We start from the raw sequence: 22,626 nt of genomic DNA, 5'->3' as shown, positions 1-22,626 counted from the left end.
CTCTTTCCTAGACAGGTCCTGCCTCTGCCTCGTAATGAAAAAGCCATCTAGTGAAGAGCCACCACACGACGAATGCTTCGAAGTGCCAAGCCACCACGTGAGAACAGTTATCAATGCACAAACAACATGGCCACACGAATCAGCTGTAAGCGCCACAGTTGCAGTTCAACAAAACAGAAATGGGTTAGAAAATTAGGAAGTTTCTTTCGACAGATACAATTCACCACTGCATTGTGATTCCAAGAAGCAGTTTCATTTTGAGACCTCTGTTATGCTGCAGAGCAAAAGACATTTTCTTTTCCTTTCCTTTTTTTTTTTTTTTTGAAAAAAGTGAAATAATCATTACCAAAAATTGGCTCTGGAGTAGTGTTCCATGTAGAGCTGTTCATCGGAAAAAGGAGCCAAATGAATGTCACTAAATGTTGGAAACATCATTCCTAGTGAACAAAAGATAATATACAGTAGCAAAGTTCAAATCTTCTGTGTAGCCCTACTTAAACATTTGTTGGAAACATCCAGTAAACATCATCCACTCTCCATCTCAAACAGTTTATCTCTTTATAATTCCGGAGTGGATAATAATTTATGCTCTAATTCTTGATCACATTTCAGTAAGCCCATTAGCGACAATAAAGAACTTAAGACGGCAAGTCAAATATGCTGCCAGGAGTGATAAAACCTTGCAGTTTTTAACTCATTTGTGATTAGGTATTTAAATAATTTCTTCCTTAAAATCAAAGGCAATATTATATCCTCATTCATCTTCTACAGCTGGAGGAAAAGGATAATATTTCTGAACAACTATCTACAGACTCAACGTATAATTGTTAATACATTGCCACTAAACAAACCATCAACAGTTTCAGATGTTCACTAAACATACTTCAAGGCTGACAATATAAAGGAACTGGTAATGATGCTGTGTGTTTATCGATGATATCAAAAGACTGCAAAACATTTTACAGACCTTATGCCCATTTCACAGACTATCTAATGCAAAACACACAAGCATGAGCACATTACAGATTTGTACTGCAAACAGAGAAGGACAAGGAATCAGTCATCCATACCTCCATTAAATAAGGTCTTAACCTACCCAACAACTATGGAAATAAATCCAGATAATACATTTTTATAAGTGAATTGGTTAAAACCAGTGCACCTGGCAATGCAGAAATGAACTAGCCTATGAAGGAGATGCAGGAAATGTATAGGAAATTATACTTCTACTTAACGAATAATACAATCTTAGCTAGGAGGAAAATTGTTCCATTTCTGCAAACACAGTTTGAGATGGGGAGTTGCATTGTCATAAGGCAATGCCATTGTAAAGAATGTAGAGATTACAGACTGAAATCCTAAAACTCTTTACTCCCAAGTAGTCACTGAATTCAGTATTCATTTAGAGTAAATTGTTTCATGATAGCAATCTCACAGTGCATAGATTTAAAAGGCTTTATAAACAGAAATCATTAACCAAGGGGACCATTGCATTTATATCATGAACAAAAAAGACTTAACATTAGTACAAACGGCATTGCCATTAAAGCAGGATTTGAATCAGAAGCACAGAGATTAAGAACTACACATCTATTACAATAAAAAACACTAACTTTTAAAGCAGCAAAGTGTACCACCGGAGGAGGACAAAGAATCTGAACATTTAGGCTAAGAGAGATATTTGCTGCATCCAGGAAGACTTGGCATAAAGTCAAACATCTTGCCAGACTTTCCTATTCCACACTGCACGCAACTCCCTCTTAGTTTATGCTAGTTTTGTTTTTGCAAAATCCAGACATAATTGTCCAGACATTCTCTACAAAGCATTCTAAACAGGTGCTCTGTAGAGAAGCCCCCCCCCTTTAATTTAAATGGGCTGTAAATTTTCCCCATCCTGTCATTTCCCTAGTCCAGATGCTTCCCAGGACAAAAGTTGTTTTAGAATGAAATCATCTTGAAATTTTCAGAGTGCTTCTAATATTAATTCAGCTGTCTCTTAGCAGACTTGAGTCAGGGATTCTCTCTAGCAGGGAGTCCAAGACTGTATTTGGAGACAAAAGTAGAAACAGAACTCCTTGGTGATGCATGGTCTCATCTGCGGATTATTGCGTTGAGCATATTGTGGAGGATATAAGGCATGAATCGAGAAGCAATCAGGAATATTAAATATGCCAGAAAGACACTAACATGAGCTCTGACAGTGGTGGGAGGGGGGTTTGTATCCCAAAGACCCTACAAAATCACCACTACTCTGATCCAAGTTGGTAAATTCTTATTTCCTCCAGTTCGTTCCTGTGGAACACAGACTCACCATTTGACTTCAGCCACTTCTTGGAGTGGAGGTAACTTTCCAGCATTCTCTCGTTGAACAGCATATAACCCATTGGCTCAGAAACAATGACGTCGACATTCTCAGGCAAGGAGATTTCCTCAATTTTCCCCGTCAAAACGCTGATCTTATCAGAGAGATTGTTACTTTGTACTAGAATCTGTAATGAGGAGGCATAAAAAACACACACAACCAAACTGCATTAGCTTCTTTCATCTGTAAATAATATGTATTTTTTAAATAGTTCTTCATTTGATTTATAGCCCAGAGTGGCTGGGGAAACCCAGCCAGATGGGCGGGGTATAAATAAATTATTATTATTATTATTATTATTATTATTATTATTATTATTATTATCATCCCACCCAAAGGAGCTCAGGATGGCAAACAAGTGATAAGGCGATAAAAACAATTCCAGTGCAGATGTGGATTGGGAAGGATCTCAACCTAAAAGGCTGGTTGAAGGAGGAAGGTCTTCCATAGGCCTCCAGAAGACAACAGGCGGCCCCTGTCAAATATTCAAGAGGAGGAATTTCAAAAGGCAGGTGCCACAGTACTGAAGACCCTGAAGAAAGGACATCTAGATACGATGGCATCTGCAGAAGCCTCTCACCTGCAGAATGGCATGATCAATGGAATGTTAACAGAGAAGGAGCGCTAGTATCATCTGTGTACTGATGACACCTCTCCCCAGATCTCCCAGTGTTTGAAATTAGCCAGGCACCAGGCGCATTTTGCACCTAGGAGCCCCTTGAGACCACGTGAAGACACCCAGGTGCAGGGCCGTATTGAGGTTTGGTGAGGCCCTCAGCTCCTGAAGGTAATGGGGCCCTTTCTATGTCCAGCTGTCCTTTGTCAACAACAAAATGTCGCTGTTTTTTTGTGTTGAATATATGCTATATGATCATTTATGGTATCTCAAGCCATTTGCCCATGTTGCCATACAACCAGACCATGCAGAATATAAGCACCCTGTATATAAAGTTAAAGGGACCTCTGACCATTAGGTCCAGTCGTGGTCGACTCTGGGGTTGTGGCGCTCATCTCACTTTATTGGCCGAGGGAGCCAGAGTACAGCTTCCGGGTCATGTGGCCAGCATGACTAAGCCGCTTCTGGCGAACCAGAGCAGCGCATGGAAACGCCATTTACCTTCCTGCCGGAGTGGTACCTATTTATCTACTTGCACTTTGACGTGCTTTCGAACTGCTAGGTTGGCAGGAGCAGGGACCGGGCAACGGGAGCTCACCCCGTCGTGGGGATTCAAACCGCTGACCTTCTGATCAGCAAGTCTTAGGCTCTGTAGTTTAACTCACAGCTGTACGCCAGCTCCCTTGGCCAATAAAGCGAGATGAGCGCCGCAACCTCAGAGTCGGCCACGACTGGACCTAACAGTCAGGGGTCCCTTTACCTTTAACTCTGGTTGAAGGAGCCATTTGGCACCTAGCTTATATATCTGAGTTTCTAACACTCAAATCTTCTAATACGAGGGGGTATCAAGTAGGCAAATTCAGAACATCTGTAGAAGCCCACAAGAAGAATGCCTTAAGCCACCTTTGTCGTTGTGTTTCCTTCCACAGCTGCTAAAAACAAATACAATGTTGATGTTGTAGTTTATCTGTTTTGGTCATTTGTTGTTTTATTTGTGTTTCCATTTTTGTTGTACATTTTATGTTGTACATTGTCTAGAAGACTGGGGTAATAAGTGACTAATTAATATAAAAAACAAACCGACCACTACCTATTATTATTTTCATTCTTGTTATTTCTTACCTGCCCTTAACCAGAATTTCCAGAGCAGTATCTATTTTACTGACAGGCAAAACAAGCTAGAGAAGCACTGTACTCCAATAAAATAGCACTGAAGCATTTTGATCACATGCCTGACCTTAAGCAGGCAAAATTCAACACATTTCAGTTTAAAAGGCTCGAGATTTTAAGGATTATGATTGCAGCCGAGTCACTCGCTGAAACAAGGCCACAGCCTTTTAAGAATTTGCTTGGGATGAGGGAAACAAACTAGAAAATCTCATCAGATGTTGAAATGCAGAGGCTGGGAAAATATTGCTTTTTGTAGTGCTTCATAAAGCAGCTAGAAATTGGTTATTTTATCTGGCATGACGATGCACTAGGAGCCATTAATCCTATCACTGCCAGATGGGCCACCCAAGGACTATGGCGTTACATGACCCTCCTCCCCTCCTCTTTCTCTTGGAATGTAGCCCAATGTGGACCACTTCTGGTGTACAGAACTGGCAATTTTAGTGGACTTACAAACAAATCTCGATCTTTTCCAACTGGTGTTGAAGGAGTTGGCCCATGCCGAGAATGGCTTCTACTACCTGATCTTGTGAGCTTCTAGGAATTGCGAGTGTCCTCAGCAATGATCCTCCATCATTTTCACTGTTATTCAATGGAAATAAAATGCAGAGCAACTAATATTTTAATATTTTAATGTTTCAATATTTTAATGTTGTATTTTAATTTTGTTTTTAAGTTGTATTCATTCAACTTGTTTTTATTATTGCTTGTTAGCCGCCCTGAGCCCGGCCTTGGCTGGGGAGGGCGGGGTATAAATAATAAATTATTATTATTATTATTATTATTATTATTATTATTAAAGGGCATTGATTGGATGCAGCACATTACACTGCACAATCTCTGACGGAGTGGTCATTAGCTACCTGAAGGAGCACCATCTCTTGAACAAATATGTCCATGTCCTAAAGTCATCTTCAGAGACTTCTCTTCTGGGAGCTCCTATAATCTGGGGGCAGATGGGGGTGACTAGGAAGTACCAGAGTTTCCCACGATGTGTGAACCAGAAAACTATGGTTAATAGTTTCCAGCTATGCCAGGATATGAAACTGGCTTTCAAATTGGCTTAGGAATCCTGGGTTGTGTAGAAGCCATAAGCCATAGCTCCTCATTGGCACACAACAGGAAGCCGTGGTTTAACTGTGGCTTTCTGGTTTGTTTCCTCACACACATGGAAGGAAAGGGCAAAGGAGCTGTGGGTGGGGACTTAGTTTGCGTACACAGGCATTATCTTATTAAGACAGGATTCAATCACGTAAGCCAGGTCAATGTGTTGAAGGAAGGGAGATGAAATATATTAAATCAAGACGACTACTGTGAAAAAACAGCTTAACAGAACAAAACTAGCGACTTAATTCCCTTTTCTGTTTCCAAATTTCACCTTTTGTTCAGTAGAAACCCTCATCCTCAACCCTCATCCACAATGACATTAGCATCTATAAGAGCGATCACTTCTTGTTTTGGGGCCTCTTTGGAAAATAAAGGCTCCTATATAGATCCCCGCCTCCAACAGCCTCAGATATTCCTCTGTATTCCTAACAGCCTCTGTATTCCTCAAGGGCCAATTTTTTATTTCTAATGATCCCCAGCGCAAGTTGACCTCTTCCCCATAGACAACTGTTCCTCACGCATAGCTGCTCCCATGTCCTGTTTGTTCAAGTGCTCGCCATAAACTCCCTTCAGCTTGACACAAAATTCTTACTTAATCTTTATACAAGTAGCTGAAATCTCAGCCCTAAACACGTTTGTCTGAAAACACCCCATTTGTTTCAGTAGAGCACATTTCCAACTGAGCTTAGGATCGCAGCATTTCAACTGTAAGTCTAAATTAGGGAGTCGTGCGGGGGGAAACTTGGCACACTGAACTGAAAACACCAGCTGGTCATTTATAATTTTCTATGTTCAACCAAATGATGTCTGTGACATGACAACACAGCACATAATTTTAAATCTAATCCAAATTATTTTGCATTCTATTATAGTCCATATAACTTCAGGAACAGCCAATATATTAAGATATCCAGAGTTTCGGATAAACGGCAGAGCCATTTACCGTAATTGAATGGCATCTATATACAGTGGTACCTTAGGTTAAATACTTAATTCATTCCCGAGGTCCGTACTTAACCTGAAACTGTTCTTAACCTGAAGCACCACTTTAGCTAATGGGGCCTCCTGCTGCTGCTGCGCCGCCGGAGCCTGATTTCTGTTCTCATCCTGAAGCAAAGTTCTTAACCTGAAGCACTATTTCTGGGTTAGCGGAGTCTGTAACCTGAAGCGTATTTAACCTGAGGTACCACTGTATAGCTTTTTTAAAAAGGGAAAGGCAGTAACCACTACATGCAGATTTCAGTTCTTCCCATTCCTAAACTCCAGATTTGTGTAACTTTTCAGTCTACTGATTTGTCCCTACTGGGCTGGTCTACAAAACTGGCAATAAGGATATCATTTGTTTCCTGAAGAAAGCTGTTGGGGATGTCCCAGGAGCACCTCAACTGGGGGACATGTCACTCATTCCTGGTTGATGTTATTAAGTCCATCAAGGACCAGGAGAGGCAGCTGCCTGTTTGTGGCGTCCAATATCGGCGCTTCAGACAGTAATGCTGTCACTGGGTTTCAGGTACAGCAAAAATATCATAGTCATGTAATGGGAGGTTCTAAATAAATTTAGTTTTTTATATTATTGAGCCATATGCAACTCTTGTTGACTAGGACTAATTCAGTGAAATATTTGCATCTTCAGTGGACTTTCCCACTGAACAGACTTGTCAAAGCAGCTCTTTGTAAAATTTCAGTTACATTTGCTATGGGAGACACATGACCCTGCCAGATTTGCATCTGTTGTATGGGTTGTTTTACAGATTGATGGGCTGACCGTCAACCTTTCATTTCACTTTTAATTTGTATACGGCCTTTCTATATTACTGCACACAAGGCAGTTTACAAGCCGAAGAAGCAGCAAAGATCACACACCTTATAAAAATCTGATCCAATACAGAAATGCCACTATAAAAACGTAACTTTAAATAAACAACTTATATCAAATAAAAGTAATATTCAACAATCCATTAGAATATAATAGCACACAATAAAATTAAATATCAGCAAATGATAATTAAACAGAAATTCACTCTTAATTACCATAAATAATTTCTAAACAATAAAAGTAACAGCGAGCCACAGTGCATAAAATAACGCAATACAAACTGAGAAGCCAAGACACACAATTGGCAAAATTATTTTTTAAAAAATATCTCTGAACTCCTCTTGTCTCTTTCCTGCTGCTTCTGTCTGTTCCCCTTCCCTGCACCTCTCTGAAAACAGAACTGGGACTCCTGGACTAAAGAAAAGGTAAAGTTAAAAGGTAAAGACCCCTGGATGGTTAAGTCCAGTCAAAAGCGACTATGGGGTTGTGGTGTCCATCTTGCCTTTTGGGCCAAGGGAGCTGGCGTTTGTCTGCAGACACCTTTTCTGGGTCATGTGGCCAGCAGGACTAAACCGCTTGTGGTGCAACAGAACACCGTGACGAAAACCAGAGCACACGGATATGCCATTTACCTTCCCACCGCAGAGGTACCTATTTATCTACTTGCACTGGCGTGCTTTCGAACTGCTAAGTTGGCAGGAGCTGGGACAGAGCAACGGGAGCTCATCCCGTCATGCGGATTTGGACTGCCAACCTTCCGATCGGCAAGCCCAAGAGGTTCAGTGGTTTAGACCACAGAGCCATCCCCGTCCCACTAAAAAAGTTCTTTAGTCCTGGACTAAAGAACCAGAATCAGAGCTGGAGGGAGGGAGCTTTCGAGACCATCCATCCCAACTCCTTGAACCAGGAAGGAAATCCAGAGCTGGAGGATGTGCCACTGATAATAATACTAATAATTTTTTATTTATATCCCACCCTCCCCAGCCGAAGCAGGGCTCAGGGCGGCTAACAACAATAAAATAATACAACATTCTAAAATCATTTCATTAATTAATTAATTCAAATTAATTCAAATCAAATTGATGGCAACCATTGGGCTAGAGTTCTGTGAAGATTGCCAGAGGAGGGAGTCAGGCTGTGCCCTGGCCAAAGCCTTGGTGGAACAGCTCTGTCTTGCAGGCCCTGAGGAAAGATGTCAAGTCCCGCAGGGCCCTAATCTCTTGTGGCAGAGCGTTCCACCAGATCGGAGCCACAGCTGAAAAAGCCCTGGCTCTGGTTGAGGCCAGCCTAACCTCTCTGTGGCCTGGGACCTTCAAGATGTTTTTGTTTGAAGATTGTAAGTTCCTCCGTGGGACATACCAGGAGAGGCAGTCCTGTAGGTACGAGGGTCCTAGGCCGTATAGGGCTTTAAAGGTTAAAACCAGCACCTTAAACCTGATCCTGTACTCCACCAGGAGCCAGTGCAGCTGGTATAGCACCGGGTGAATGTGATTCCACAGCGAGGACTCCGTAAGGAGTCTCGTCGCAGCATTCTGCACCCGCTGGAGTTTCTGGGTCAGTCTCAAGGGCAGCCCCACGTAGAGCGAGTTACAATAATCCAGTCTGGAGATGACCGTCACGTGGATCACAGTGGCTAGGTCAGGGTGAGAGAGGTAAGGAGCTAACTGCTTAGCTTGGCGGAGATGAAAAATGGCTGCCTAACCTCTGCTTAAAGACCTTGAGGGAGGGAGAGAACTGCCCTCCCCTGGTAACAGAGGTCCTGAAGTGAAAGCAAATCTAGGCTCCACCCCAAAACAAAGAGGAGTGAATAATAAGGATTGCACAGAAGCAGCACTTCATGGGCAACAGCAGCTCAAACTGCTGGCTCTCCTCAATTTGCAGTACACCGATGCAGATCTTGTTTCTCTTGCACACAGCAAAGCGTGCCAAACTCATTCAGCCATGGGACCCAACCCAATGTGCTCACCTCAGCATATTTGGCCACAGAGCTGGCTTCCACTGCATAGACTTTTCTCGCTCCAGCCTGCACAGCAAAAAACGAAAGGATTCCTGACCCACAGCCAACATCTAGGATCACCTTGAAACAAAAGAAGGGGAGAAATAATCTCTGCTTGTGATCCAAGATTTAAATTTATTGCATTCACTAAATAGAAAACACACTCAGCTGAGCCTATTAGATTCTTGAATGATGCAGAATCAGAGAAAAGCAGATAAACTGGCTTAGGTGGCCAGATCTGTTCACCTGAAGAAAGATTTAAAGGAGTATGCTGGAGGGCACAAGAGATAAATGCTTTCCATAATGAAGATTTTCCACGCTAGAAGGGATCCCAAGGTATTCTTTCCTTGCTATATGGGCCACAGCCTGGGGAAAAACCTTCTGGTATACACGAAAAAGCTATAATAGTATATATTTTTACAATACTATATAGTATTTCTTTAAGCCAAGCATCCATTTTCTTTGAAGAGGAAGTGTACTTCTGGTTGTGATGTGCACAAACAAGTTTTACAACAAAACCCAACAGTATCAAAGTACACCTTTCCATAAATATATATATATATATACACGCTTGTTCTGATACAAACATGGTAAATTAAATTTAAACAGAAAATTGCTTAATTCTGAAAACCGCTAAAGCAAAACTGGTCACCTTTCAGTCATTAAATGGATCTAACTTAGGTAATAAAGGTAAAGGGAACCCTGACCATTAGGTCCAGTCGTGGCTGACTCTGGGGTTGCGGTGCTCATCTCACTTTATTGGCCAAGGGAGCAGGCATACAGCTTCCGGGTCATGTGGCCAGCATGACTAAGCCGCTTCTGGCGAACCAGAGCAGCGCACAGAAACACCGTTTACCTTCCCACCAGAGCGGTACCTATTTATCTACTTGCACTTTGACGTGCTTTCGAACTGCTAGGTTGGCAGGAGCAGGGACCGAGCAACAGGAGCTCACCCAGTCGCGGGGATTCAAACCGCCGACCTTCTGATTGGCAAGTCCTAGGCTCTGTGGTTTAACCCACAGCGCCACCCACGTCCCAACTTATGTAATAAACCCACATTATAAGCTTCAAGTGACTGCTGCAAAATTTCTGCCAGCATCTCAGAATCCCACTTAATTGCTTGCACCTCCCTACGAAAGAGCAATAAAACTTGTCAAGTGGTAAATCACCAAGACTCTTGTTCCAGGGAAATACATAGCCTTACCATGGGGGGGGGGGAGAATACAACTGGCTCTGTTGGGGGGGGTGTTGGGATGTGTTTCTGACATGCAGAATGTTCTAGTTTGGTTCCTCATAAAAGTTGACAGCAGGGCTGAGTTAATGGCCTTAAAAAGCGAGTCATTAGGTTGGTTCAAGACCAAAGCAATAAAGGACTAATTTCTCCTCATGCGCCAGAAAATTAATGTTACCGTGGAAACCATGTACCACATGCCAGTCTTAAAGTGTACTTTTGATAAAAAGGAGTCTAGTCTAATGAAAATAATCCTGTTGCATTTCCGCAGCTCCAACTATAATCACTCCAATTTTGTTACAGGGGTACCTTGGTTCCCAAACGCCAAAAACCTGCAAGTGTTCCGGTTTTTGAACATTTTTCAGAAGCTGGATGTCTGACGCAGCTGTCAGCTATTGTTTCCGGGGCGCCTGCACCAATCAGAAGCCGCACCTTCGTTTTCAAATATTTCGGAAGCCAAACAAACTTCCAGAACAGATTAAGTTTGGCACTTTTGTTTCTGCTGTTTATTTTGTGTTATTGTTTTTGAGGCTTTTTCACTTAATTTGTTTTTGTGACTGTGTGGAACCCAGTTCAGCTACTGATTGATTGATTGATTGTGTGACTGCAGAAATGGATAAAAGCCCCCCATCCAAACAATGACTGTCATCAGTGCAGGTAAAGAAAAAAATGAATTTTTGTTTTTATCATCTACATACTGCCTTCTTTATTTTATTGTACAGTACCTTGATTATTGTTTTCATTTTATGGATCAATGGTCTTGTTAGATAGTAAAATTCATGTTAAATGGCTGTTTCAGGGGTCGTTTTAAAAAATCTGGAACGGATTAATTTGTTTTGCATTACTTTCTATGGGAAAGTGTGCCTTGGTTTTGGAACGCCTTGGTTTTGGAACAGACTTCTGGAACGGATGAAGTTTGAGAACCAAGGTACAGAGATTCAGGAGATACTAAAACTTGCAAACACGGCGATCTTATTTTCAGTTCCTACTACAAGATCGAATGAGCTCTCTTTTATATCACCGATGGAAAACTGCAACAGCCTGTTTCAATCCGTTTGTGTGCTTGAAACCATTAACCCCACAGAGCAGCTGTGATCCTGTCAGGCTTTTAAAAATAAAAAATGCAAATATGGGTGGGAGTTAATAATGAAGATCAAAAAACAAGAACCAAACCAAACCGATTTCTTAGCCAAGTAATATAAGAACATAGGAAACAGGAGATCATGATACTGTCAAAAATTCCTCAGAGGTGGGCAAGGGCAGAAGGAGCCTTCAAAGAAACCGCGAGGTTTTGTTTTCCTGTATGTTTAAAGATTCTGACTTCAATTATGCTTCCCGTCTATTGACTTGGGGAAGAGGTGAGGAGAGCCGCTTTCTGGCCCCTGACGGGAGGCTGTGGGGCTCACAGAGATCCAGGATCCGCCCCTTTCTGTGCTGGGCACGTCTCCTAGGGCAGCCCTTGGGAAAGAAAGGGGCTGTAGCCGAGGGGCAGAAGACACGCTTTGCACGCAGAAGAAGACACCTGTTTCTTGTGAAAAATATCTGAAGCAGCTTCTGGCTGGAAGAGATCTGAGCCTGAGATCCTCAGGAGCTCCTGGCGGTCAGAGCAGATTCTGCGCTCACTGAATGGCACCAGGTTCAAACATATGTCTGAATTATATGTAGGGATGGGCAAAATCTGTCCATTTCAGTTTTCCTATGTTTCTCATTTTCCAATCTAAACTTCACTTCTCCACAATTCCACATAGCTTGCAATTTTTAAAAGGAGTGAAAATTCGCAAGCATTTTACAGTGAATTTCTTCTTTGTAAGCAATTTTGCCTCCTATATACATTTTTGCAAGGCAATTTTCAAGAATATAATGCATTTATGTATGTTATTTTCCACTAATGGACACTTTACGGCAGTATATGCTTTTCTGTGCATATTACCATATTTTTTGCTCTATAGGATGCACTTTTTCCCCTCCAAAATTTAAGGGGAAATGTGTGTGCGTCCTATAGAGCGAATGCAGGCTGCGCGGCTAAGCCCAAAGCCAGAACAGGGATCTTTGAGGCTGGCGGTGGGGGAAAGCACCGCCAGCCCCACAAGCTCGGGGGGCAGCGGGAAGGCGACCTGGTCTTTGAGGCTAGCTTCCCCCCACCGCCAGCCCCAAATAGCACGTCAAAAGGAACTGAAGCCTCCGGAGAGGGAACTCTCGCCGCGCTCCAGAGGCTTTGAGTTGCCTTCACTGAAGCCTGGAGAGTGAGAGGGGTCAGTGCACACCGACCTCTCTCGCTCTCCAAGCTTCCAAGGTAGCCGCCTGAAGCCTCCAGAGTGCAGTGGGAACTCCCGCTGCACTCCGGAGGCTTTGGGTGAATGCACCTTGAACGCACCTTGTTTTAGAGGGAGAGAACAAGAAATTTTTTTTCCCCCTGTTCTCCCCCTCCTATGGTCCGGTGCGTCCTATGGTCCGGTGTGTCCTATAGAGCAAAAAATATGGTATTTGCCTGGCAAACTGCACTGCAGCATTGGGGGAAATGGCGTAATGGTTAGAGTGTTGGACTAGGGCCTGGGAGAGAGCAGGGTTCGAATCCCCACTTAGGTACAAAAGTCACTGGGTGACCTTGGAGTCAGCCACCATCTCTTAGCCTAATCTGCCTCACAGGGTTGTTGTGAGGGTGAACTGGGGAGGAGGAGAACCACGTACACCACTTTGAGCTCCTTGGAAGATAAAGGTGCTCTATAAATGTAATACATAAATGAAAAATAAAAGAGGTCTGAGTTTTGGTTTGTGTATTGTACCGGGAGCTACAAATTAGGAAGGCTCACGTTTAGATGCAAACTATACTGAATGTCTCTCCCATCTCTAATTATAACAATAGTATGAACAAGACTGTAGGCAGGTGGGCCAGTGCAAATATTTAGAATCGGGGTGCCAACATAACTGATTATTCGCTTCCAAAATTAAGCCACAAAGAGGAAGACACACCTATCCAGAAAACATGGCCAACTAATACAAGACTGATCCTTTTTTTACAATAATCATTTTGTCTTCTATCCCTTATCTAAGGATGCTTATTTAACATGTAACATTGTCTTCTTCCTGTATTCCTTCTGTAATCTTTTCTGTTTGGTTTTTCTTCGGTAGTTTTGTAGTTTTGGCTTGTTGCAATGTCTGTTATAATGGAAAATTCAATAAAAATATTTTACAGAGAGAGAGAGAGAGAGAGAGAGAGAGAGAGAGAGAGAGAGAGAGAGAGAGAGAATTGGGATGGGCAGACTTTTAACAGGGCTTACCTTATCCTTAAAATCTATATGGTTCTGTAGTATTGCTCTGTGATATGTGGCCGTCCTCACAAAATCCTGCATCATGTTCTGTTGCTGGGATAAGCAGCCATAAAACTAAACAGGAAAAACAGGAACAAATATATAAAATTGTGCCCTTCCCCCCTTGCCTGCTGCACTTCACACAAGAAGGGCAAAGTCATGGCTGCAGAAACCAGCTCTGAGCAGGAAGTGCAGAAACACAGGGAAAGTAATGAATTTACCTCTTCTAGGTTTGTGATGCAATGGACCTCTACCTGAAAATATTGAGCTGCAGAGGATTCTTCGGTTCTCTGATTGAACACGGAGTGCTCCTTATTCCAATTCCTGCAGTTCTTCAGCACATTTGAAAACATGCTATATTCTGAAACAGAAACGGTGAATTTAATTAAATACAGAGGCCTGAGAGGCGGGCCACTCAGATTCACAGCAGGTTTGGCTAGGGTACCTGGGGGGAAAATGGTATTGGCTGTGCAAAACTACAGCTGTTTATATTAAAGTAAACAGCATCATGCAAAATGGTAGGCAGTGGAAGGAACGAAACTGAACGATCACTGAGCTGCTCTCTACCCTCTGCAAAACATAATGTAACATTCTGCTGAACTAAATGTGCAAAGGTAAAAAGGTAAAGGGACCCCTGACCATTAGGTCCAGTCATGGCCGACTCTGGGGTTGCGGCACTCATCTCGCTTTATTGGCCAAGGGAGCCGGTGTACAGCTTCCGGGTCATGTGGCCAGCATGACTAAGCCGTTTCTGGCGAACCAGAGCAACACACAGAAACGCCGTTTACCTTCCCACCGGAGTGGTACCTATTTATCTACTTGCACTTTGACGTGCTTTCGAACTGCTAGGTTGGCAGGAGCAGGGACCGAGCAACGGGAGCTCACCCCGTTATGGGGATTCGAACCGCCGACCTTCTGATCGGCAAGTCCTAGGCTCTGTGGTTTAACCCACAGCGCCACCCGCGTCCCAGTGTGCAAAGAGCAAGCCACAAATTATACTCTGTGCTCTTTCATCTGCCTGTTCCTTCCCTTAAGACAGGTTAACTCACTGGGGTGTAGTGCTCTTAAGGAAAGCAGACCGCCATTGATTTATGTGTCACTAGAACAGCTGGGGAATCCACCAAGATCAGCACCCCCCCTTCACTCTGCAGCCCGACTCACCCGACCCGTGCAGCAGCCATGCAGCTCCTGCCAAATGATATGCGCTGTGGTGGAGGGGGGCAGAATCTTAAAAATAGCATGGACCTGCATATAGAAGATGCATCCATTTGCTCTCTAGAAATCCTCCTCTGCTCTCTCAGCCACCCTTGCCACAGCCCAGGCTGGCATTTCTCTGGTGCCAACCCAATGCCCACAACACAGTAGCATAAATGAAAGAGATCAGTACTGCAAGATTTGACCCAGTCTTCCTGAAACCAGTGTTGACACCAATCCTCTTGTTTTTCAACTGAACTGTGCTCCTCTCAAGGTGGCAGCAAGTACCCCCCGTGAGACGGCGGGCAAAATATTCCTCGGATGAGCTGCTCTAAATAGACGGCCATTGTTTGGGAAAGACAAGACGATATGCGCAAGACACACTGGCAGCCGATTTTATGGCTTGCTTGATGCAACTCAGATGCCGCACACATGTTCTTCGGGAAACAGAGACAACCATCTAGGATTTATAGCTGTCTAAATGGTGGAACGGAAGGAATGAGGAGAGCTCTGTCCTCTGCATGAATTCAGGGCAGGCATCCATTCGCCACCAGAAAGACGGGTGAAACAGGGGTCTGGAAATCTAAACAGGCATAACTCTCAAGTAATACGTAATGGCAAGTTTACAAATAGACTTTGTTCTAAACAATCAGAAGATTGTAGACCCTGCTCTTCAAACATGCCTTGTTCAACTAGAAGCTTAAACTGGGTCAAAGATGCAAAGCAAGTGAAGCCCAGTCTCTGACTGGGGACTAAACTGGAGCTCTGCACTCAAGGCCCTGTTGTCCAAGGCACTTGGGCCCCAGCCTCTTTGACTGCTGGGGAAAGTCTGCTGCCCAAAAGAGCAACCCTGAATATCTACCCTGCAATATCCAGGACATAAGAACATGATGCACCACTTTGCTGAAGCTAAGCAGGTTCCGGCCCGGTCAGTGCAAGAATGGGAGACCCCCTGAGAACCATCCTTCCTACTGCCTTGAGTCCCAGGACAGAAGAAGGAGGGCTATTGATCTACTAATTAACTAACAAATCATGTTTGAGCCTTCCTATTCATGCAAGTGGCAGCCAATTAAGTCAAATGGGGGCCTGGAAATTCAAAAACATGTGTGCATAGACATTACAAGAAACTCACAGCAGCTGCTTTAGACAGAAGGCACATGTTTCTTGTGATTTCAAGTTTTGTCTGAAACATCTTCAAGTTGTCAGAAAAACATTTTGATCTTGATACCTATACTCTATAGCCTGACGTCTGAGAATGTCTGACACCCTTGGGTATTATTAAAAAGCAACATATATTCAAAACAATGTTGCCCAGTTGTTTGGTTCCAACACAGTATGATGGTGTAAAACTTTGAAACAGTTTTGAAGGAATTTGCCACCATTACGGAGAAGCATGACATCCTTTCTGTTAAATTCTCCACGGAGCAGCAGATGTCAAAGGCTGTCCAACGTTCAAAAGTTTTCAGACATAGAGGCAAACAAGAAAAGCCTACAGTGAGAAGTTGCAGGACACGGGTGGCACTGTGGTCTAAACCACTGAGCCTCTTGGGCTTGCCAATCGGAAGGTTGGCAGTTCGAATCCCCACGATGGGGTGAGCTCCCATTGCTCAGTCCCAGCTCCTGCCAACCTAGCAGTTCAAAAGCAAGCCAGTGCAAGTAGATAAATAGGTACCACTGTGGTGGGAAGGTAAAAGGCATTTCCGTGCACTCTGGTTCTGTCACGGTGTCCCATTGTGCCAAAAGTGGTTAAGTCTTGCTGGCCACATGACCTGGACAGCTGTCTGTGGACAAACGCTGGCCTGAAAGCGAGATGAGCTCCCACAACCCCATAGTTGCCTTTGACTGGATTTAAACCATCCAGGGGTCCTTTACCTTTTACCATTCTCCCCAAACTAAATGTGTGTAGAATATTTAAACTATACCAAACTGTGTTTTTTTCAATTTCCCCAAAAACAAACGGCTTTGGGGAAAAATGGGGGTGGGGGTATTTTTCTGCTTTCCCCCCAGGCCTTGCCATCTCTAGTTGTACTTCTGCAAGCCTCAATATCTTGGACTGGTTGATCTTCAGGGTCTCTTCCAACTCTACAATTCTATAGTTCTATGAACTCGGAGGGACACGGGTGGCGCTGTGAGTTAAACCACAGAGCCTAGGACTTGCCGATCAGAAGGTCAGTGGTTCGAATCCCTGCGACGGGGTGAGCTCCCGTTGCTCGGTCCCTGTTCCTGCCAACCTAGCAGTTTGAAAGCACGTCAAAGTGCAAGTAGATAAATAGGTACCACTCCGGTGGGAAGGTAAATGGCGTTTCCATGTGCTGCTCTCGTTCGCCAGAAGCAGCTTAGTCATGCTAGCCACATGACCCGGAAGCTGTACGCCGGCTCCCTCGGCCAATAAAGCGAGATGAGCGCCGCAACCCCAGTCGGCACAACTGGACCTAATGGTCAGGGGTCCCTTTACCTTTACGAACTCGGAGCATGCAAAATAGTGTACAAGAAAGTGCACCCAAATTACTGGTTTAGGGGGGTGGAAGTGTACAGAGAGGGGGAGAAACCTTGAGACATGTACAGAACTATGAATGCCACCAATTACTTACCAGAATGGGACCTGAATTGAAGTAAGGCATTGTTATAGCCAAGCGATATCAAGATTGATTCTTTTCCCACACGGCAATATTCGGTATCTTTGTTGACCAAGCATTTAAACACACAAACGCCATCAGCTGCAGGGAGGGGAAAAACATGTTAGCGCTTATTACAAAACACAGAGACAGGTACACACATATGTATATATTACTGGCGGATGATCCACAGCTTGCCTTGGTGGATGGCATTTTTAATTCAGATATATTTCTCATTATTTATCTGCCCCTTGTTTTTGCTTTTTTTATTATTCATTCCAACAGCTCCATCTTAACCTAATTGTTTTGGGAATGCAAAAGTTCTCTGTAAAAAAAGTACTGTAAAGAACCAGCTCGGAGCTGTTCCTGGTGCAATTGCCCCAGGAAAGGACAATGTTCTCCTTTAGGAAGTCTCTAAGGAAGTTTTGGGACGCGGGTGGTGCTGTGGATTAAACCACAGAGCCTAGGACTTGCCGATCAGAAGGTCGGCAGTTCGAATCCCCGCAACGGGGTGAGCTCCCGTTGCTTGGTCCCTGCTCCTGCCAACCTAGCAGTTCGAAAGCACGTCAAAGTGCAAGTAGATAAATAGGTACCGCTCCAGCGGAAAGGTAAACGGCGTTTCCGTGCGCTGCTCTGGTTCGCCAGAAGCAGCTTAGTCATGCTGGCCACATGACCTGGAAGCTGTACGCTGGCTCCCTTGGCCAATAAAGCGAGATGAGCGCCGCAACCCCAGAGTCGGCCACGATTGGACCTAATGGTCAGGGGTCCCTTTACCTTCAAGGAAGTTTCACCTCTCCCCCCCCCCAATGCTCAGCGGTGTGAAAAACAACAAGAATGGATGTTTTAAAGAAGAGGATTAATCTCTGGGTGTACGTAGATCAGCAGCCAGGAGAAGGAATTAGCAACCAAATAAGAACTATTTTTAAAATCTACGTGGACACAGCAAACATAGCAGCAAAGAAGAGTTTAAGGGATGAATTGGATCTGGAAGAATAAACTCCCGATTTAGACATCCGGAGATATTATATGCTGAAGGAATTGCAGGCGGGACTAAATTATGAGCAGCAGACAGAAAATAAAATAGTAATGAAAGAATGGTGGAATAGATAGAAATAAAATGCAGCATAGAAGGGTTCTTTTCATAGAAGGGGAAGCATCACTAGGGGTGTTATTTTCATGCAGGAGAAGGAGGAATGTGAGTGGTTCATTCATGTTTCCCTCCTTGAGGTTCCTATTAATATGGACTTGGGTGGCAGCCAGCTTAACCTGTGCTTTTGAGGGGATTCTTCTTTCTGAAGTAAGTAAAGGTAAAGGGACCCCTGACCATTAGGTCCAGTCGTGGCCGACTCTGGGGTTGTGGCACTTATCTCTCTTTATTGGCCGAGGGAGCCGGCGTACAGCTTCCGGGTCATGTGGCCAGCATGACTAAGCCACTTCTGGCGAACCAGAGCAGTGCACGGAAACACCGTTTACCTTCCCGCCAGAGCGGTACCTATTTATCTACTTGCACTTTGACGTGCTTTCGAACTGCTAGGTTGGCAAGAGCAGGGACCGAGCAACGGGAGCTCACCCCGTCACAGGGATTCGAACCGCCAACCTTCTGATCGGCAAGTCCTAGGCTCTGTGGTTTAACCCACAGCGCCACCTGCGTCCCTTAGTGACACCTGCATCCCTCTTTCTGAAGTACCTTCCCCCAAAATGAGAAAAACATTTCTTTAAGCATCTTTAGATGTGGAGGCCCATTCAAAGAAGCAATCTCCCCTGCGCACCGCAAGGTAGTACAACTGCACGGAGCGTGTTTGTGTAGCATTTTCTCAGGAAATAATCACAGGCGTGGGAATAAGGAGACAGTCTGTTCAGATCTGGGCTGAACCAGGTGAGGACGTTCTTTGAATCAGGCAAATGACATGGCATTCTCGTCTTCAATTCTCTGCCACAAAAGGGAGAATCAAACATCAAGGTGCAACACAGGATTGAACTGCTGTAACGGCACATCGGAAAACCCTGGGCATCGTTGCAAAGAAGCGACCTTCTTGAAAAGCACACAATTCCCACAAAATGTAGATGAAATTAACATTCTTGATCTGCTGTATTTCTTCTGCCTGATGGAGAAACATTCTCCCTGAATTCCATCCAAACTCAGAGCAACCACACCAATAATTTTTACATTAGGAGAAACACGCCATACGAAACTCCTTAATTAGTTTCTGCAAGTGGAGCCAATGTGATTCCTTCTCTTTGTAATTTGTAATTCTTTGACACATCATTACGGTCTTCAGACAAAAACATCTTGGAGGTCCCGGGCCACAGAAAGGCTGGCCTCAACCAGAGCCAGGGCTTTTTCGGCTGTGGCTCCGATCTGGTGGAACGCTCTGTCACAAGAAACTAGGGCCCTGCGGGACTTGACATCTTTCCGCATCTTTCTGCAAGGTAGAGCTGTTCCACCAGGCCTTTGGCCAGGGCACAACCTGACCCCCTCCTTTGGCAATCCTCACAGAGCCCAATGGTTGCCATTAATTTGATTTGAACTGATTTTATAATGAAATGATTTTAGAATGTTGTATCATTTTACTGTTGTTAGCCGCTCTGAGCCCGGCTTCGGCTGGGGAGGGCGGGATATAAATAAATTATTATTATTATTATTATTATTATTATTATTATTATTATTATTACAGCTGTTTTAATCCTTCATGGCACATCATGAGAAATGTCTAATCTGAAACACGGTCATCTAACTGCTTGCAATCTAGGCTGCTTTTCTTCCCCCTGGTACTTTTCTAAGAATAAAACTGCCATTTGTTGCCCTGCAGTTCATTTACTCCTTTCTTCCATCAACATGGAGCTGCTGCTCCAGAATAGTGTAAAAGTTTCTGCCTCCCCCCAACCACCAGGAGAAGGAACAACTTCTTCAAAAAAGAAGCTCAACGTTGCACTCAAGATTTGGTCTTCATGGGACAATAATACTACAAGACATAATTCACAGGTCTTTTTCTCAGTCTTGCTTAGTGAATGCATAAGGTCATAAAATCTACTGATATTTTATCACCACTATAATAAAATAATGATATAAAAAAAGCAGAGACATCACCTTACCAACAAAGGTCCGTATAGTTCAAGCTATGGTTTTCCTAGTAGTGATGTATGGAAGTGAGACCATAAAGAAGGCTGATCGCCGAAGAATTGATGCTTTTGAATTATGGCACTGGAGGAGACTCTTGAGAGTCCCATGGGTTGCAAGAAGATCAAACCTCTCCATTCTTAAGGAAATCAGCCCTGAGTGCTCACTGGAAGGACAGATCATGAAGCTGAGGCTCCAATACTGTGGCCACCTCATGAAAAGAGAAGACTCCCTGGAAAAGACCCTGATGTTGGGAAAGATGGAGGGCACAAGGAGAAGGGGATGACAGAAGACAAGGTGGTTGGACAGTGTTCTCGAAGCTACCAGCATGAGTTTGACCAAACTGCGGGAGGCAGTGGAAGACAGGAGTGCCTGGCGTGCTCTGGTCCATGGGGTCACGAAGAGTCGGACACGACTAAACGACTAAACAACAACATAATAAAAGGGGCGGAGACATAATAGCTATAACTATCTGCAAATGGTTTTACAAGATGCAAAGCTAGCACGTAGTTTGAGACCCACAGATGCAAGCCATCTTGTTGCTTACTTATTTTTGGCAGAAAGAAGAAGATATATGTTTAGCTCACCATGCAAAAACTATTTTTCCTATTCTATAGGAAAAGAACTGTCATAGTTGAATGCTAGAATATATAATTAATTTGTCTGAATATCCACTAATTTACCAGGCGCACAAAAGCAGGGGGGACAAAAGGAGTTTTTGCACAAAGGTGACATCTGATTAAGACACTAATATTTTGCATAGCTGCTGTCAAACTGTCTGTCTGGATTCAAAACCTATTAGAGCTTTGATATCCTGTTCAAATGCTACAGAAAACCAGAGATTTCTGTGTGGGTGGTTAGGCTGCAGAAAAGGAGCCTCACTCATTGATCAAGAGAGCAGCCCTATAGAAATAGGTTACAACTAACCTAAGAGAAGGATGAGATGGCGAGCACCAAGCTCTATAACTGTCGACTGTGTTAGAAACTCCTATCTATAAGCTAAGTGCCAAATGGCTCCTTAAACCAGGGTTACAGTTGCCAAAACGGAATATCTAGTTGCCATCTTGGAACCAGACGGCTCAAAAGTTGTATTTTTCAATGTGACTTTTTAGTTCCTGAAATTCATTATGATTATGAGAAAATATGAGAGCTGGAATTCTACAGGATGTGTTGCTGGGGTGTGACAACAGTCCAGATCCATGGATCCCCAGGCACGCACCTCAGGTGCAATCCTGGCGCCTGGGCATCTTCCCTTGCTTGCAAGTGGACAGTAAAAAGGTAAAGGGACCCCTGACCATTAGGTCCAGTCGTGGCCTACTCTGGGGTTGTGGCGCTCATCTCACTTTATTGGCTGAGGGAGCCAGCGTACAGCTTCCGGGTCATGTGGCCAGCATGACTAAGCCGCTTCTGGCAAACCAGAGCAGCACACAGAAACGCCGTTTACCTTCCCGCTGGAGTGGTACCTATTTATCTACTTGCACTTTGACGTGCTTTCGAACTGCTAGGTTGGCAGGAGCAGCAACGGGAGCTCACCCCATCACGGGGATTCGAATCACCAACCTTCTGATCAGCAAGTCCTAGGCTCTGTGGTTTAACCCACAGCGCAATAGCCAGGTACAAAATGCTCCTGGCGCCTGGCGAATTTCAAACACAGCTGGACAAGACAGAATGTGATTTTGTAGTTTTTTTCTCTGTGCTGCACGGTATAATAATATGCCGTGTTAGATAGCAGCTGCATCTACCCAGATTGGGTCTCTGATCTGAACTGCCAAACCTGATTACAAAGCAAGTCTTGGATCTGCCAATCACTCATCAAACTGGTGGGCAGGGTTTGCGACCCGGTGCGGGCTTCCTGTGCCTGGGTTTGCTTGCTGGCCGTTGCTCCGCCCCCTCTCCACCTAGCCAATTGGATACTGGCTGGGGGGCAGAACAAGGGCCAGGTAGGGCAGGCTCCAGCCAACCATCTCTCCAGCCGGTCTTTGGAGCCAATGCTTCTGCTCTGGACATGCTGCTGCCAACCCCACCTGTGAACACATTAGCTGAATATGAATATCTAACTGCATCTGTAACATTGGCTCAACCTACACAAGCCT

The 22,626-nt window shown here is 44.1% G+C and overlaps 1 protein-coding gene and 1 long non-coding RNA gene across 5 annotated transcripts in view; one reads left to right on the top strand and one right to left on the bottom strand.

The window, feature by feature from the left end:
- Positions 1-22,626, bottom strand: part of LOC310752707 (histone-arginine methyltransferase CARM1-like) — a gene marked incomplete at its 3' end in the record, with an annotated part of 61,581 nt that overhangs the window by 26,971 nt on the left and 11,984 nt on the right. For 2 of the 3 annotated variants that reach the window (XM_083593624.1, XM_083593625.1), the window contains exons 2-7: positions 17,392-17,517; positions 13,828-13,967; positions 13,577-13,681; positions 9,038-9,148; positions 2,312-2,489; positions 347-437 (exon numbers count right to left, since the gene is read on the bottom strand). In XM_083593624.1, the coding sequence (XP_083449750.1) occupies positions 347-437; positions 2,312-2,489; positions 9,038-9,148; positions 13,577-13,681; positions 13,828-13,967; positions 17,392-17,517 (751 nt within the window). The remainder of the gene's footprint in view (positions 1-346; positions 438-2,311; positions 2,490-9,037; positions 9,149-13,576; positions 13,682-13,827; positions 13,968-17,391; positions 17,518-22,626) is intronic. The other variant, XM_083593626.1, reaches the window with a different exon arrangement.
- Positions 18,564-22,626, top strand: part of LOC310753124 — a 163,967-nt gene continuing 159,904 nt past the window's right edge. The window contains exons 1-2 of one of the 2 annotated variants that reach the window (XR_014543206.1): positions 18,564-18,716; positions 19,100-19,152. This is a non-coding gene — a long non-coding RNA (uncharacterized lncRNA). Of the gene's footprint in view, positions 18,717-19,099; positions 19,184-22,626 lie in introns of those variants that run through there. The other variant, XR_014543207.1, reaches the window with a different exon arrangement.

Source organism: Podarcis filfolensis (assembly GCF_964270895.1).
Source record: "Podarcis filfolensis genome assembly, chromosome: 17".
Lineage (NCBI taxonomy): Eukaryota > Metazoa > Chordata > Lepidosauria > Squamata > Lacertidae > Podarcis > Podarcis filfolensis.
The sequence above is the reverse complement of the archived record's forward strand: the minus strand, read 5'-3'. Positions and strand labels throughout refer to the sequence as shown.